At 38.5% G+C, this 18,610-nt stretch overlaps 1 protein-coding gene across 1 annotated transcript in view; it reads right to left on the bottom strand.

Annotated features, from left to right (window-relative positions):
* Nucleotides 1-1,610: 1,610 nt before the first annotated feature.
* The window catches only part of snta1 (syntrophin, alpha 1), a 30,057-nt gene continuing 13,057 nt past the window's right edge, over nt 1,611-18,610 (bottom strand). Inside the window, exons 3-8 of the mRNA XM_004547650.4 lie at nt 6,671-6,866; nt 6,204-6,393; nt 5,970-6,100; nt 5,383-5,579; nt 3,962-4,149; nt 1,611-3,574 (exon numbers count right to left, since the gene is read on the bottom strand). Of these exons, the coding sequence (XP_004547707.2) occupies nt 3,482-3,574; nt 3,962-4,149; nt 5,383-5,579; nt 5,970-6,100; nt 6,204-6,393; nt 6,671-6,866 (995 nt within the window). The 3' untranslated portion in view covers nt 1,611-3,481. The remainder of the gene's footprint in view (nt 3,575-3,961; nt 4,150-5,382; nt 5,580-5,969; nt 6,101-6,203; nt 6,394-6,670; nt 6,867-18,610) is intronic.

The raw sequence follows: 18,610 nt of genomic DNA, 5'->3' as shown, positions 1-18,610 counted from the left end.
AGAGCCTGACTGACAATTTTAACAGCAGCAACCATAATGGAAGAGGTGAACAGAGCTCTCTGCCGTTGCCATGGTAACGTCTAAACAAGAGGGGTGAGCGCTGAAAGGGGAGGAAGGGAGAAGATATGATCAAATGTGAACACTCTATTGTGATTTAATATACAACTCCCAGTTTGTTATTACTAGAGTCTGCCATTTCTATGTGCTGTTCCGAAACACTCAGATTCAAAGCTGTGTTTAAAAGGCCATATGCACACACACACACACACACGCACGCACACATTAACAGACTGACAGTTTGTCTACTAAAAACAGCATCTGGGCCTCACTGATAACGCTCCTTAATGACAGTAAAAATACAGGAGAGTGGACTGTTTGCTTGCTCTTCTTATAATGGCTAGCAGCAGGCCAAACTGTCTCCATCACACACCCTGCTGACTTAAGTATCTCATCATCATCATCTTTGCTCTTCCCATTCTACAGATCTGTCTGGACTTAATAAAACTGTCAGACCACCAACTGGGACTGTTAAATAAAGACAGCACAAGGCTAGATCCGCTGTCTGAATCTGCTCGGTGGAACGGCTCGTTAAAGACCATGAGATATAAAACACGCAGCTGAATATATCAAGTGATTTGGGGCTGACTAAAAGGAGTCTGGCTTAAGAGGGATTTAGAGAGATGATGTGGGTCACAATGTAGACACATTAACTTCACATGGTTGTTTTGGCCATCAACTAACTTATTTACACATCCAGCCAAGCCATTAAGAGTCAAGCTGCTGGATACTTGATGGACATGAGGCCAGTATTTACAGTACTTTAGCTCAGTTTCCTCTGCGTTGTCCTCTTCTCCAAAAAGCATATAAAGCCACATTTTATATGCTTTTTGATTTGCTTTACTTGCTAAGCTTCTGTCAATAGTCCTGTCTACAAATTTGAATACAATAAAAAAAACAAAAAAACAAAAATAGTGGTATTACCTAAAACAAATGTTCTCCTGGAAAGGCTGAAAAGAGTTAAGAATTTGTCGTAAGCTGAAAAATGAAATTCACATTAAAGTATCCTTAACTGCACTTGCTTGAACGTCTGCTTGAGGCGTGCTCAACATGCCGGATAGAGCCCATACTTCAATTTTAAAGAGACATGCTAATTACATGTCTTTACACGTTAATGAAACATGTTTACACTCCAAAAAATATTATTATCATATTAGGTTCCACCATCAGATTCACCGCTTGTTGTGCCATCTTGGGGGTTTTTTTGCAACCAAGAAATTGCTCATCTCAAAGTCTATGGGTTAAACTTACCTATGGTAATATACATCTTTAGTGGGCAGGGCCACTTTGACACTTGCAAAAAAAGACAGCCACCACAGATGGTGGCTGTTTGCTAGGATTAGCTTCTGCTAATTTTGAATCAGTGGTGTGCTATTTGGTCCCCGGCCAGTATAAAGAAACGTGTGCTCTAATTGATGAATCGATGTATTTATTAATGTATGGATAATTAGTACAGCTTTAACCAAGTTTACATAATAAATGTAGATAATATTTCTTTTGTTTTTAGAGAATTATAATAGTAGTAATAGTATAATAATCAAGCACAAGCAAGGTAAACAATAAAAGTTAAAGTTTATTACATGTTTATATACAAACAACCCTGCAAGGCACACATTTGTTTAAATAAGAATATACAATACATTTTATTCTTGAAAGCAAACAATTTTAGTTGTGTACATATATATATATGTATATATATATATGTTAATAGAAGTCTGTTTAGTGTTCAAAAAAGAAAGAAGGCCCCAAATTGCAGATGTCCAGTCAGCACAGATAACAACACAAAAGTGACCAACATAACAGTTCCATATACTTTCTTAGGTTCTTAAACAAAAAAATACAAAAACATTGAAAAGACCGTGGTAAAACTTTCCAAGCCTGCACTTGCCCTCTGTATTAAGAATATAGTACTTAACAAAGACATTAACTCATAAAGTAAGAGTTAAACTCCATATCCATAGAGAAGTATAGTTAAGCTGGCTGTATGTCATCTATAAATGATAATGAAAACCTTTGTCAGTGCTGTGAAACACAGGAAAATTTTTTTTATTAGATTGTTTATGTTACTGACAAAAAAGACTGATTAAGGCCATTGATACTTAAGACACACTGCTTAGCAAATTTATTACACGACCTGTCATAAAAACAAGAAAACACAAATATCTGTCAAAAATGTGTTTAAAAATGATATTGCTAATTATTAGTCAAGAAACAAACCAAATACCTAAATCTGTGCTGGCACACTGACCCTCTCTCAGAAATTAGAAGTTTATCAAGCATAACGTTCAACCACTAAGATTTTTGTTTTTCTGTTGAGAAATCCAAGTAAATAACTGTGATTTGGCATGTTAATCAAAAATAATAATGCGCTTTTGCACTTTTTCAACTTTTTTATGAATAGTAACTTTGAAAATTCATGAATAACACATATGATATTGTAGCATTATAAATATTTTGATTAGAGAACTTATTGGTGGATTAACCATTACGGAAGCATAAAACACGATTTTGGTAAATATCAAAACTGTTAATTCAGGGAAGCTGTGGCATAAACCTTACATCAGGTGATGGTCTAATAAAATTGTTAAGCACTGCAGGTTTGTATTTGGTATGAATATTTTGTGGTTTAAACACAAAAATTTTTTTAAATATATGGTTTTACTTTTTGTAGAAAAAGGTGAAATGAAAGTTGTATTTCAGCTAGACTGAAAAATCTATTTTACTTTTCTTTTGGAGGTCGTCTTAAAACGCATGAAAAATTTCAGGGTATTGGCAAGAATCCACATGAACAGCATATCATAATAGCTCCATTCTGTACATTGTTCAGTACAGACTATTGATTATGTAGCGATCAGCCGTGACATCCTGTCACTCCATTCGAGCTGCCTTTATGAAAATGTTTGTCCAACATCAATCAGGACTTTTGTGAAATAACTTTTGTTATTCACAACAAAATGATTTTGTTCACAGCACATAAAGCAAAGATTGAAAGATGAAAAGATTCTCAAGACAAAGGCCCATCTTGACTTATGAAATAAAGATAAACAATGTGATGACAAAAAACTAATGTCTGGGGCTTTAAGCTTAGAAACATTAAGATACAGGCAGTCGTACTCGTACAGTTTGTCATCACAAAGTGTCATGACATACTGTGACAGATTTGACAGATGCAAGCTCCCTTAAGTGGCTACTGACTTGCACCAACGTTTTACCTTACAAATACAAGTTCAACAAACAACCATCGTTGCATTGCTGCAGTTCATTCCATAGAAGGATCAGGAGATGCCTGACCAAAGATGATTTTTAGAGGCTTAGGAAGGCTTGTCAGCATTATTCCCAAGCCTCCCATCGTCTGGAGTTTCAGAGTTCCCAGGCTGTACCATAAATTTTATTGAATATTCCTATTGTGACGTTCCGGCCTTTATCATGCCAAGAGACCAAGTCGCTTGACCTTAGCAGACAGGAAAGAGTGGATTATGAAGACTAAGGTCTTAGGGCAACAATGCAGGTCCAGTTGCTGTAAGAAGATACAGATATGTAAAAAAGAAACATGATTAAATGAAGGAAATCCATATCATTTTGCTTTTTTTAAACATTTCTATAAATGCATAACAAGCAGGTCAACCCATCTGAATCGGAATTATCTGAATAACTTACAGAGTGAAATATGATTTGTAACTGTCTGAGAGGGAGCATGTAATGTTTTTTTCTTAAATGTCAAAGAGATGGCTAACACACAAGCTTAGGTAGAAATCAAATTTAGTCAAGTTCACCATCTGTCTAACAAGTGAGCACTCAGCACTCAGAGTAATGGTGCTAATGATTTTACTGATGCATTATTGCCCTGAAATGTCACATATTTCACTTCAAGTCAAAATTGAACAGAAAACAGGGGAAAACTTACTATCTCAGCCTCGGGACCTCCAAAATCAAGGAACATCATCCGAACGCCGTCGTCTGAGGACATTCTGAGGTGCTCAAAAGGCTGCTGGAGGAGAACATTCTTCCTGACACCCATTTCTTCGGTGAACAGTGTGAAACCGTCATCGATGTGAACTCCCAGCATGCACTCTTTCCCATTCCAACTGCAGACTGCCAAAGCAGAAAAAACAGTGCTTATGTGGCGTAAAGGTCAAGTAATGATTTATTTGTGATTTCATTAGTAGTATCATTCAGTATTGATACAGGGCTACAGAATGCACTTTACTAAATGTGACACTGAAAAGACAGAGATGCAGTTTAAATAGTTTTTGCTGTAAGAAAACAAAATTGTTCCAAATTTTAGTTTAGTAAAAGAAAGTTAGAATTAGTTTCACATATTGGAATTAAAAGAACCATTTTTAGTTTATACTGGAAAGTTTTTGCATCATTTTATTCCACCAGCAGAGGGCAATGTGAAACCTTTACTACACAGCAAGGTTTTACACCGCATGGCACTTGTCTCAGAAAGTAGGACTACTCTGAGCAGTAAATCCAGCTGTAAAGCTGTAGGGGGTTTTACTCAGTCTAGATGTAAGCAAAGAGCTAAGACTTTATATACTACAATACATACGACAAAATGCTTTGTCTTCCCTCAAGCTCCTTATAAAAATCCATTGCAAGAAAGTTTGGTTTCTAAAAACCCAAATCTTTTATTAAAATGAAACCAGAAGAATTGTGCAAAGATTAGGGACGTTCTACAAAGGGGTACAGCGTGCAGATCACTGTGTAAAGAACAATAAATCGCACTAATCCTGCTTTGTGAGACGAGCCTCTGTTTTAAACTGGAATGTTTGTGTGTGTCTGTTGAACAGAACCAAGTCTTAAGCCCAAGCAGGAATTGTTTGGTTGAAATAGATTTGAGGTATATTTATAGACATGATTCAAATGTCTGAATCAGTCCCTGAAAAAAAGTCATGTTGTACTCCTAGTTGGATAGTATTTTGACTTTCAGAAGGCTCCATTTTTATTCCTCTTCAGCTTCCACCTCTAACAAAACCTTGTTTATTTCTGAAAATCGGTTCGGATACGGAAATGTTACCTGCCATTACAGGTAAATTCTTCTTAAAATATTGTTTAGTTCAGGTTAACAATGATTACAAACCAGTGTTTCTGATAGTAATGGGGGGGGGGGACCCAAAACCAAAAAACTCTTACCCTAACTTACAGCATACAGACGCTGCTAACTGAATTACATAATTCATGTGTACTCTAGTATAGAACTGACATCACCATTTGGTATTTAACATGTAGTGGGCTTTTCTCTTAATACATCTGAATTTCAGATTTATTCGTAAAAGAACTGTAAATGAACCAAAAACTGAAGAATCTTTTCTATCTCTGTACCCGTGGTGACCTCCTTGGTAAGCTCAGCAGCATTGTGGCAACCCTCCACCAGCAGATGAGTCCAGGTCGACAGCTCCTTAGCAGAATCCACCCTAAAAACATGTGTCTCCACGCCTTGCTTTGTGCCTGAACGTAGGCCAAATGACAGCTCAGAATCCAAGACTGGAGAGCTTTTTCCTGGACCAGAGTGGACCAGTCTGAGAAAGGAGGGTGTGGGGTAGGTGAAAGAGTGGGGAAAAAAAGTGTATGAGAAAGATGATAATGAAGACTTATAGAAAATAATGTGGCCATAAGAGCAAATGATGTTGCAGACAAACTGCTACAGGGCTACAGAGGAGAGAAAAAACAGAGGAAAAACCCATGACTCATAGGTTCTGTTTCCACATGAATATGATGTTATTTGGCAAAACGTCCAACAGTCCAGCTATGGAAAGAGTGAGCATGTGTTCTCTGGGCTAAATCAAGCCAGAGGAAGGCCTGAGCCGAACAGCTTCTGAGACTCCATCGTTATGTGAATGCGTTGATATAAGAAAGAGAGCGAAAGCACAAGTGTCATGTTATGTAGCGTGTGCTGTAAGGGTGGAAACCTGGTGGTGATGAGCGGGTGGCTCTTTGTCGGATTGTTGAGGCTCTCTTTGCTTTCAGGACACGAGGGATACAAGAGCAGGTCCTTGTCAGTCAGCACAGCCAGTACGGGTTTCTCTGGACCCTGAGATACCTGCGCACGTTGAAATTTCTATCAAAACTTCAGAAATATTTTAAACTTTCTATTAGGCTGCAGATCAGTTTAACCATTGCTCCCCCCCCCCCCCCCCCAATACCTGCTCTGTAATCCAGCCCAGATGTTTGACTTCCATGCCAGGCTGCATGCTCCTCATCTCCTCCTTCACTCGTGGTAAAAGGCTGGCAGCACCAGCCTGGATGGCATTGTACCAGGATTGGGCCATGGCAGGGTCTTTTGCCCTCAGGAACACAGAGTTCTTTTTGTTGGATGAAATCACCTCAAAATACCTGGCAAATGAGATGACAGAAAAAGAGAATGATGCCAGAAGAAAAACATAAAAGAGGTGGGAAAAAGCTGTTAGAGGAATTAAAAAGACATGGCAAAGTGACTAAAGCTTAAGGGTGAGGAGGAAGTTTCAGATTTTAACAAAGAGAATGTGAAAAAGACACACGAAGAAGTCCCTTTTACAAAGCCATATCATTTTCATGTGTCAGATATTTTTTATCCAAATGCATAAACTGTATGAAATATTACATAAATCGCTGAAGCTTTAACATGTAATACCTGTTTTCTGTGTCTGGAGGGCACTGTTTTCGTGACACCTGGCACATCTTCAGCGGGATGCTCCGGGGCTCCTTCACCTCAGCAGGGGAGAGCTCAGTGCCCCTTTGAGGTGTGGAAGGGGGAGAATCCCACGGGAGACCTGCTCCAGGGGACCCAGAGCTTTTAAAGAAGGCAGACATCTCCTTGATGTACTTCACTGAAGCAGAGTGGGAGGGTGTGGGAGATAAGAGAAAAGGCAGAAGAAGTAAAAGAGGACAGAGAAGAGAAAGAGAGAAAAAATGTAAAAATGAAGCCTCCAGGTTTGGAGATGAGTTGAAAGCTGTAACACTTAAGAACTGCTTCAAAGTGGTGCAGAAATCAACGCACAGTACAAAGAGCTCTATGTCACAAAAGTTCTCCCATACAGAGCCTATGATGTTTATGTTGCATTTCTGTTGTAGGTAGTTGATTCTGGCATGTCTTTAGCAGCCACTGGTGCCATAGAGAAGATGTAATCTGACACTCATATCTCACTCGTGTGTCACATGTCATTCTGGTGCTCCAGCACAAGGATTATCAGTAGTGACCGTTACGGCGTCTCTGTTTGTGCTACTAACAGTGGCATTCTTAGTGCCAATATCAGTTTACCTGTTATTTCCTCAAAAGCTTGTTAAGCCCTGGAAAAACCTAGGTGCACTTGAAAAAGTAATGTATTTATAAGCTTGCCAAGGTCCAAAATGTGGGACTATTTAGAAAAACGCAACAGAAAATAAAGATGAAAAACAGAAAACAAAATATACATTCCATCCATCTCAGGGTCATGAAGGACCAGAGCCTATTGAAGGTGAGATATACTCTGGACAGGTCGTCATCACAGGGCCGACACATATACACAGAAAACCATTTACAAGTAACCTCACATTCACACCTGCAGCCAGCTTTTTAGCAACAGATGTCTTTGGATTCTACCCAGAGAGCTGTCCACTGCTCTACCCTCTCTAACAACAATAATAACAACAGTAAAAATAATTTGAAAGTTCAGTAAATGGAAGAGTCTATAAGTGCACCATGACACACTGGTGTGAATATACATGTGTGTCTTTGTGTGTCTAAGTGTGTGTTTTCAAGATGACTATCTTTTTGTGGTTTGAAGGACCACATGGAGGTGAAACATCATGAAACATGATGACATCACCGAACTATCAGTGTGACCGAGGATTCAACAGCAGTATCCAACAGCTTACTTTGATGAATATGGCTTTTGATATATATAGATCAGTAACCCCGACCCATTAACAGTTAGGACTGGCTAAACTGATTGTGAAGCACTCTGTTACTGGTCATATGGTTGAGTTTCCAAACCACAATGTTTGAGGAAAGAGTAAAGCACAGCAAGAAATACAATGGTAAACTACTGATCAAAGTCTAGCTAAGAAACCCTGTCAACTGATGGATGTAAAGGCACAGGAAATCCTTGTAAATAACAAAGATATTCTCAGGGATCAAGAAAAACAGAGACATGAGTTAGACGGAGAAGCTTATGCAGCGCATAAAACTTGAAAATCTATTAAAGGTTTATTGATGCGACATTGTTTGAAAGAGAGACGTCTCCCCGGGCCAGGAGCGCTCCAAGGTTGACTACAGATGTGTCAACCTGTACTACTTCTACTGAAGTCTGGACTCTTGGGGACAGGGGAAGAAAACAGGTAGGCTTTCACAGTGTTGAAAGCTGATTAGCATTCATCTGACCATATGTGCTGGGAATGCAGTTCTGTTCATTGCACTGGAAGGCCAGGTTTCTTCTTCCGACAAGCCATCACAATTCTGACACCATATGTTGTGGAGTTCTTTCTTGCAAATGCCTAAGAAGTTAGAAAAACACGGCCCGAGGTGCTTCGTCATAAGGACTTCCAGTTCTGTATGGTGCATGACTGACACAATAGTGTCAGGACTTTCACATTAATACAACGGGAGGTTAAGAAGTGCAAAAACACACATCCATCCATCTATCCACCCATGTTTAGAAGTGTGCTAAAAACATATTTATGAGATCTTTATGCTGTCCCGTAAGTTAAAGACAGATTTGTCTCCTAATAGCCAATGTCAGTGTCAGAGGTACATCTGAGGGGGAAGTTCCCAGTTTAAATTTGAAGAAAGAAGCTGTGGCTCATGGTCAGCATCTTAAACCCAAGGCTATGGGGGTGCCCATAATTTTTGGTGGATATAATTAAGTGTTATGAAATTGTTACTGTATCTTATTCTGTACACATATCTTTTTAAACGCAGTTTTACCACTCACACACCCAAGCTCAGATACCTAAACACACCACCACAGATGGAGTCCTCTGCTGCAGTCCAAAAGGCTGTGTATGGCTTTAACAGCAGTAGCCACTGCTGGAGTAAAAATAGCCCAGAGGACGTGGCAAAGCAGTAGGTTTAAGGCAAAGCTTTGGTTTCACATGGGAAGTGTGAAGTGCTCTGTACAAGAGGCATGTAGCCAGAGGGCAAGCAGAAGAGTCATAGCACAGGACAGCAGGAACGAGAGAGGAGGCTTTTACTTTTCCCAAAATAGAGATCCTGCCAGATACACACAGCCTTCCACTTATTTAGCTTCCAAGCATCAACTCTCTAACAGTGCACGTTTTATTTGCCAATTTAGGGAATGTTTACAAATTTTCACTCTTATGGAAAATTGCTACATTGCTACAACTGTGTGCTTTTAAAGTAACTGCAAGTATCCAAACGTGAGTAGTGTGCAGAATATTGTCAAACTGTCACATAGTACGAAGCAAGAAACCTGCATGAGCAACATTTATGTAAAACATGACTAAGGTTCTTTTTCAGACGTGCTGCTATGAGCATTTAGGGATTACAATGCATGTGTGAAGAAGTCTTAAGATGCTCCAGCAAAGGGCATGACCTAAATTCTGAATAATTCTCGGAATAATTTTCTCTGCACCTCTTTGTTTGCAAACTAATTTTCCATACTTTTCAAAAGTAGTGTGGATCAATAGTAATGTTTTGGATCTAAAACCTGTCTGCGATGTTTCCCTTTTCTCTCTCTACAGAGATGAAGTCAATTCCTTTGAAATTTTGTTAAAGATTTGCTGCAAAAATCTTAAAAGATTAAGATTGAGGAGTACAAATTTTCTCTCAGCAGTCTGCATGGAGAGTTTCCTTGAATACACATTTGTGACTCAGACACAAAATTTACACAAAAACGTTTTCACACACTTGCACCTGGGTACACATGTAGTAGCGAGTTTTTTTAATACTTAATAGTGCCATTCTTTGTAAACCTCAGAGATAGTTGTGTAAGAAAATCTCAGTAGTTCAACCGGCTACTTCAGCAAATGCATTTTATGGAACTCACACAACATTTTTTGGTTTACGGGTTGGTTACAACCAGTGTTTTTTCACTTCCTATTTTACCTTAAAATCTCTCATAGCTATTCCTGTCTGTTTTTAGCATCGCCTGTGTTTTATTATCCCATTATTTCTCCTATCTTAGCTCTCCAGACTTCATCCAAACACCTACTGCTCTGAAGTCAGCAAAGTATGCTGACTTCAGAGATTAATAAATGTAAAAATTGCCTATACTTAGTATTTTTCAGCAGAATTTTATATTGCCTTGCAATGTAACATAATTACTGAATCTTCGAGCCTCATAAGTGTGTAGCTTTTAAGAAGGGTTTCAAACTTATTACAAAAACAAAGAACCACCAAGTGACAAAAATATTCCATATACAGAGCGGGTAGTAATTTCCTCCCAAACTCATGTAAAAGAGTGTTTGCCTGCTTCAGCAGACCATTTGAACTGATGTGAAATGTGAGCTGTCAATAAGCGACCACAACAACAGAAAACATTTCCATGCTAAGAAAGCTGCTAAAGTTTTTCAACCCTGATTTTATATACTTACTGGCTTTTTTAATTCAAATTTGGCAATGTGGTTGATAGCGCCCATTTCTATCGTGTGACAAACTCAGAGCACATATCTAATACTGCTTTACATGGACTACATGGTCTGTGGATGTCAGTATAGTGCAGCCAAATGACACTTCAGTGACATCTGTCTAATAAGAAGGCCTCAGTTACACAAAAAGCACAATTTCAATAACAACAGATTCTTCAAAAACACTTTAAGAGAATATAAGGAGAGCGAACATAGTCGTGGCTAGAGGTGCTAATATCTAGCACATAAACATATTTCTATTCTCGGTGGGCATTACTCTTTATTATGTAAGGGTGAGATTATGTCTCTGGTGCTGCACAAACTGCACAGCAGAATAGGTTGGGAGAAAGCAGCAACTATAGAGATGTTTACTTTTATAATCTCCCCAAATAACAATCTCGATGTGATAGCTTTTAAACATAGTGCCGTATTAAAAAGAGAGGTGAGACGATAAGAAAGATGGAGAACTGAAAGGGGTGTAAAATGGAACGAACAACATAGAAAAGAGAAAGGCAGCAGGAAAAATGAAGATTGGGAGCAAGAAAAGAGAATATGAACGAGCGAGACAGGCAATACAGGGAGAGCGAATATACAGCTTAGCTCAGCCAGAAATGTTGCCATGAATACCAGTGGCGGCTCATTCAATACAGGGCTAAAATTAGCTGAGATGGCACTGTTATTACTTTAGCTTATCTGGCAGCCAGTGAAACTACTTTTGTAGTGTGTGCGTGTCTGTGTGAGAGAGAGTTATGTGTGGGAGTAAGTGTGCGCATGTGAGGAGGTTCTTTGCTTCTTCTGCAGGATCTGCCACTAAGCTTTTCATGGTAAACTCGTCACTTTTACATTGAACCTAACAACTCCTAGCCAGACACTTTCAGTCAGCTGAGTTCCAGCACAGTTTGCTTAACCGTAACTTGGACATTACAAACTGCCAAATAACACTTTAACTTGTTCGAACTCTAAACAGCCAGACCTGATTATTATGCTGATTACCTAATATACACAGAAACCATCACATATATCATTAACCCATCACTGCTAATGCTTGTCTGAAGCCATCCATACCCAGGAGGAGCATATCAGGAGGCCAGCAGCTTAAGAAGTTAGGCATGAGCTGACATGTTTTCAGACTTGGCACTTATAAACTGAAACTGGACCAAACAATACACTAAAGCTAAATACCAGCCCTTCGTCCGCTTGCCACTGGTTACTGTGGGAGCAGCTGGAATGTGACTGGGGAGTTGCTGACCTCAGAAGCATGTTGTTGCCTCTGTAAACTATGTCAAGCAAAGAATGTCCCAATGTTACACCTCAGGGGAACAATGTTATGGGTGAAAACAACGTCATAAATTACTGTATAAAAAAGTGAAACATGTTCAGTACATAGAGGTCAATTGAGGCAAAACAAAAAAAAGAAGAAGAAAAAAACAGGTTTGCAATAATCAATTATACAAAAATGTGGAGTTCATGTTTCGCAAAATGTAAGATGTGGACTATTCAAGAGACGATGAAAGTGGACATCAAACAAATGAAAGATTTAGCAAAAACTCAAGACTGCAAAAAGGAAAATGTTACAGATACATTATGAGCTCATTTCGGTCCATTTCATGTTCTGTCACTATGTAATGGTTTCATTCTGTGTTCAAACATCACCTTTTCATGTGTGAAGTTTGCTTTTATTTCCCAATGGAAAAGAAAACACGTTTGTTTTTTTTCAGCACTTCTCTTAAACTTGTAAACAGCAAGATTCTGGGCTGGACTAATGCTAAACAGTCACCACTGCTGCAGAGACAGAACAACTGATTGATTGACCACTATTGATAATCAGGCTGAATGGCTTGTGACTAAATTTCATCATAGAACACAGGTATGGTTAAAAGTCAGATATGTTATGTTATATATATATATACATATATTTCTTTCAAACTTTCAGTAGACGTATTGAAGTTTGGTTGACATTTTACACACAAACATTGTTCTGTGCTTGTAAATAAAGGCTTAATCTAACAAATACGTCAATGGTGATGTTCATGCTTGGTATGTGAAACTTTGTTTTTTAATAGGTTTATAGGTTTGTTTTGTTGTTTTTGAATTTAACCACAACACAGAACTGAATAAGTGAAAGAAGATGGATGTATGGATGTATGGATGGTCTACAGGGACAGGGAAGCTAAAAAAGACAGGAGCTAAAATGTCTAGTTTCACAAGGGAATGCTTTAAGACAACTGCAAATTATGCAATTGCAGAAGTGATTGTGCTGGAAGTGAGCACAATAGGAACTCCTTTAAAATAAATACTTTACTAATCAAAATCAGTCTAAAAAAAGTTAATGATCAGGATTAGGCTTCGATATACCAAAACCACAAGTGGGGTTTGTGAACATTTTGAGGCGTATGGTACACATACAAGGAAGAGGAAAAACACTCTCGTCAGAGCCTTTTCTTATTGATCCCTAATTTTGTGGGCTGTTAAATGCCAGCTTTACTGTATGTGTCCCTATTCTATCACTGATTAATGTGCATCTCCTTCTGGTCAATTACCTGGGTCTATATGATTTAGATAGGTCTATCATTCCTGTAGCCCATTTCATTAAAATCATGGATATATGCCAACTTTGGGAGGTGTTAGGTATGACATAAGTGAGAGAGAGAGAGAGAGAGAGAGAGAGAGAAAGCAGAACACAGTGAAACTTTTAAATGAACTCACATGCTGCCAAAGAGATTTGATTACTTTGCATAGTGTGTCAGGAGAGTTAATTATCCTAATTCAACAAAGTGAAAGTGGAGGAAACTTGAACTGGATCTGGCAGAACACAAGAACAGAGTAGAAGGGATGCTTGGTGGCAAATGTTCACTTTTCTTTTGCTTATGATTGCTGCCTAAAAGGCAAAAGACTCATCGATTTATAAAGTATACACAAACTATTTTTCCACCTCAAATGTGCAATTTTAGCTTCCAACGATTACAAAAACACATTTATTGAGAATAATATAAGTAAATATCGCCCACTCCATCCCCAGCATGGCTAAGGGGCACAATGCTGTGAGACAGTTCAGTGGAATTTAAACCTGTAGTGAAGTAAGAGACTGACACAAAGAGTGGGCCACCAATTTAACAGGGGCCTAGAATCGGGGCAGAGGGTTCAGAGAGGGCTTGTTAAGTAAACTTGATGACACTGAGGGAGAAAGGGCCTGTTGGAGATTTGTGATTTAATAAAGCTATGTTATTTAACTGGTTAATCCATTCCCTTGCTGAGTGTAAGCACAATGTCCTTACGGGCCAGCAGCTCTGAAGGAAAAAGGACCCAAGCTTTGTGTCCACAGCGTTAGAGGTTTCATGGCAGGGTTACTCACAGAGATTCAGAACAATCCACATAACACCACACATTACCACAGAACTACACTACTACTGATGTCTGATCGCATCCAGTCTGTTAGACTCCTCAGCCATTTCTAACACTCGCTGCAAGAGAGTAATATAATAATGGACAGTGGCAGCAAGTTTGCAGCACTGAGAAGGGTCGTTTATATTTATTTGCATTTCATAAAGCAGTCTTAGCGGAGTCATCTTAGCGATGCTGAATTAGCATTTATATTTCTGTACTAAAATTCTTTGTCACTTTTACAATACATAACTACTAAGAACAGAAGCAGGACGAAAGAAAAGTTATTGTGACATCACATTATCATATTTAATGCATGTGGCACGTAAGCATTTAAAGATTTGGGGGACTAGATAGGTGCAATTTATTCTTCAGAAAGTGCCAAATAATAATCAACAGCAAACCCACCTTCTCGTGTCCTAGTAAGATCTAACAGCTGTGTATTAGCCAGGTTAAAAGGAAAGGAATCATGATCACAGTAATAATTATACTGGCATAAGAAACCAGTCTGTTTGCTGAATACAGACCTTAAGAACACATCAGTGTTACAAACTATATACAGTTTATATTTCAGTTAATTATTTGTAGTTCTTTCCACTACCACAGCACTTTACTTTCAGTTGTTTCAGTGAGAGAATCCTGCAATTTACTGCAATACTGTTAAGTTTAATAATTTATTTTTTTTATGAAAGTAATAGTCTGCACTGAACAAAGGTTGCCCACATATGCTGTCAGTTGTACCCCTTAGAAAGAGAACTGGAATTATCAGAAATCTTTATCTTCATCTATCTTTATCAATATAGAACCATAAATTATTCTCCAGTTAGGAGAGAAGTAGTTTTAGGGACACACGTTCCAGATGAAGGAACAAAACTGATCATTCCAAACAACGGGACCATCCTGCATCTGCTGCCACCCACCAGATGAATACATTACCTAAAACACAGAAATACAGACGATCGCTTTGCTGACTGGACTGACACAGCTCAGCCACGACCACCTGAGAATTTGCAGTCGGGACGTGTTAATTAAGAAAATCTCACCTGCCTCCCTCACTACCTTTCTAGCATGTCCTAAAAAACACACAGGTCAATCTCTGGATCAGGGAAAGGGAAAAGAATCATGTGTGAGTGCTAACTCATGTGAAAGTACAGTCTATTTACAGATTATATCATGTGTGAATAGATAAGAGGGCTAAGACATATGCTGCTTCAGTAACAGAATCTCAACTTGTACAGAAGCTTTTTCAGACAAGGAATGAATAATCTTAGCCAGCAGCATGCTGTGTCCCAATGAGAAGCTTAAAACTTTACTCTCCACAGTCATTATGTTCCATAAATCACTCGCCTAACCCTACTTAAATCAATACAGTAAGATAGAGCAAGAATATATATCTCTGCTGGCCTTGCTTAAAAAGACTATATGGTATGTATCTCCCTTTGAGGGGCTATATTCACACATGTCCTTGAAGAGCTTGATTTGTAGATATGAAATATGATTTTAGCCCTCAAAGCAAAATGTAGCTCAGTCTGGTCCTCATTATTCTTCTAAAAGCGACTGAGCTCTTCATTTTGTAGCCAAAGAAGTGACTACTTACAAAACCAGAGCTAGAGTGGCTATTACATACTCTTTAACAGGAACCCAGTTAAAGGTCAACAAAAAATCTTCTACGTAGCGTGCCGTATAAATGCTTTGATCAGTTGTGGCCCTGCTGTTTGTAAAGCACCAGTTGTGGCATTTATTGATTTCCATACAGGCAGGAAATCGCAGAAGGAAAGACTCTAGTTGAAAATACACAATGTTATTGTGAATGCTAGTACAAGAACCAATCATATATTGGATGTTTATCATTGAGCCAAATACACAATATATTGCATGCTTACACTAATTTTTAATTTGATAAAAAAAAGTATTAGAAAAATATATGCATTTAAATTCACAGATATGGAATAAGAACCTTCATTCACTCATTAAATAAAATGAAACAGTGTTTGCAACACACAGGAATTTCTGTGTGCATGGTGTGATCTGAAGTGTTGCCAAATCATACAATACAAGCCTATGTTGAGGACCCATATTACTCCTCGGAAATGTATTGTAAGGGTTAAACTGAATAGTCACATTTCAGCAAGAGAAAATGTTTTATCTTGAGGTTATATGCACAGTACTCCAGAAACCCAGTAAAAGGTAACTGCTCAAATGAACTTAACTTAATGTGTAGCATCAGAGGGAGGGAGGAGTGAGCACAGTGGTTTGCACTTTGTTTTAATTTGCCTCTGGTGTTGGATCAGTTATGAACCAAATTGATCTGTTAACAGGAAACGTCTCATATGTCTGTTAAAACACAGCTTTTACTGACATCGTGTAAGCATGTTAATAGCTGAATGCTACAATATGTGACTGAAAAACAAACAACGATGACTGCAGTTCCACATGTGGCACAGAGTATATTCATTAACACACGGACAGCTTGAGATTACACTGTAAACAATGTTTTGCTACACACAGATACACAAGTATCTCTGTGTAAAGACACACAGGTATTACCTCAGAGATTTCAGGGTTATATTGTGAAACTGTTTGTAACAGGTTTTGCAATGCAGCTCTGCTCTGGATAAATCCCGGGCTCTGCCTGATTCTCACATTCCAGGACCTCGCTCGCTGTCCTGAACAATTTCTAAGAGAACGTTTTGCCTTTTTTTTATCAGAAACATGTTGATTCTCCTTCAGCTTTCTTTCATTTATCTGAATTGTGACACTGTTTTCAAAGAGAAGCACAAATACATGAAACCTTGGCTTGCAATGTATTATTTCTGTTAGAACATGCCTCACATTCCCTCATCAGATTATTTTTAGCAGCTAATTTGCGCAGCTCTTGGTAGAATGCTTCTTATTATTAAAATGAAATGACTGCGTCTTTGTACTGTACATAAATTAGCGCATTGTTAGTAGATCACGCGCAGAACTCCCCTTCGAAGTCTGTCCTATTTTGATTTTTATCACTTTGAATGATGTATATTTAGTTCTTCGAACGAATTAAGAAGGATATAAACGTATTTTTGTACATTCAGGATTTTAATTTGTTGTCAGGACTTCCTCCACCTCTGCAGTCCATCTCTTGCTTCTGCCTTTTACAATCCGCAAGGTCAAATATTAACAACAATACTCAACATGTGAGGTTTACTCCATAAAATTATTATATGGATACACTTCTTCAATTGACACATATTGCACAAACCGGGAATACAAACTCGCCATATAATGTAAGGGAACTCTCCATCATAAATTTTAATATACATAGAGAGAAAGAGGCCTGAGTTGTGTGAATGTGCGAGAGCGAGACATCGGAGAGATTAAGTTTGGAGTTAGCTCTAGTTGAGAATGCTGACAAAGCATCCTTCAGCTAACACTTATCACAAACACAAATGAACCTCTTCAAATCAAGTCTCACCTCAGGCTGAAACACATTACCGTTTGTGCATATTGGATGTTCACAATCTGACAGCTTCATAGCAAGTATTAATACCCTTAGGTCTGGGGGGATGATGGAGCCACATTTATTAAATACAGTCAAATGTGCACACACTGTGTTCACTGAGTCTTCATCTTAAGAGACATAATGATTCAGATTCAAAATACAGCCTGCATGAAAGGCACAGCCTGAACAGCGTAGCAACACATGACTCAACACAAGCCGTCACTGATAGTTATCTCTTGGTCCCTGGCACATGTGATACATGTGTAGCCATTTACACAGCATCACACTGTGCAACTGGCTACACAGTGTGGCTAAAAATTAACAACTGATGGGAAATGCACAGAAGGTGCTGGCTAGCAGTTACAGTTCAGAAAAAACATGCACATCGACCGTTGTTCAGTATACTGGAAATGGTTCACAATAGCCTGCCATCAATGACGATGTTTAAATCAGGACAAATCTGCAAAGTTGACTAAATGTGTGACACCCAGGAATTTGAGTGTCTATGTTTGTGGGTGTGTGTGTGTGTTTGCAGCACTCTACTTGCACTCCCGTGGGCAGACAATCCACAGTGTGTTGACAAAGCCAACTCAAACATCACACAGCCAAGAGTCAGGGCAAGGCCACAAAAAAACATCTATAAAAGATGTTTTAAACCTACGCAGACCGAACATGTCCTATTTGGCAAAGCATCTTACTGACATATTTCAAAGAATTTAAAGGAACAAAAAGTTACCAAATGTGGGAGATTACATAATTATAAATTAGTATAATCTAGTATCTCCTCCATTTAACACTGGAGGAAAAGCTGTATGCACCACAGAAAGGTCTGTCTAAGAGAGACAGTCTCACATCCAGCTAATTTAGAATTGCCACTTAACCTTACTTGCAAGTTCTTGGGCTGCAAGCCACCTTGAAACCCTGAATCGGGTAAGTGGTTAAGAAAATATATGCAATTAAGAAACCTAATCATGCAACTTATCACAAGGTTTGAAAAGTAATTTTTTTGTACGTGTCATCAAGTTTAGCAATGCTGTACTTTTTTTCTAAACAGCCTACGAGAATAAGAAATTAAGATTTGTTTTAACCTGACGTTTCACATCTCATACAAGAAGCTTCTTCAATTCTAATTTGTTTTAACCACATCTC

Source organism: Maylandia zebra, linkage group LG5, assembly GCF_041146795.1.
Source record: "Maylandia zebra isolate NMK-2024a linkage group LG5, Mzebra_GT3a, whole genome shotgun sequence".
Classification (NCBI taxonomy): domain Eukaryota; kingdom Metazoa; phylum Chordata; class Actinopteri; order Cichliformes; family Cichlidae; genus Maylandia; species Maylandia zebra.
This window is presented reverse-complemented; position numbering and strand designations above follow the sequence as displayed.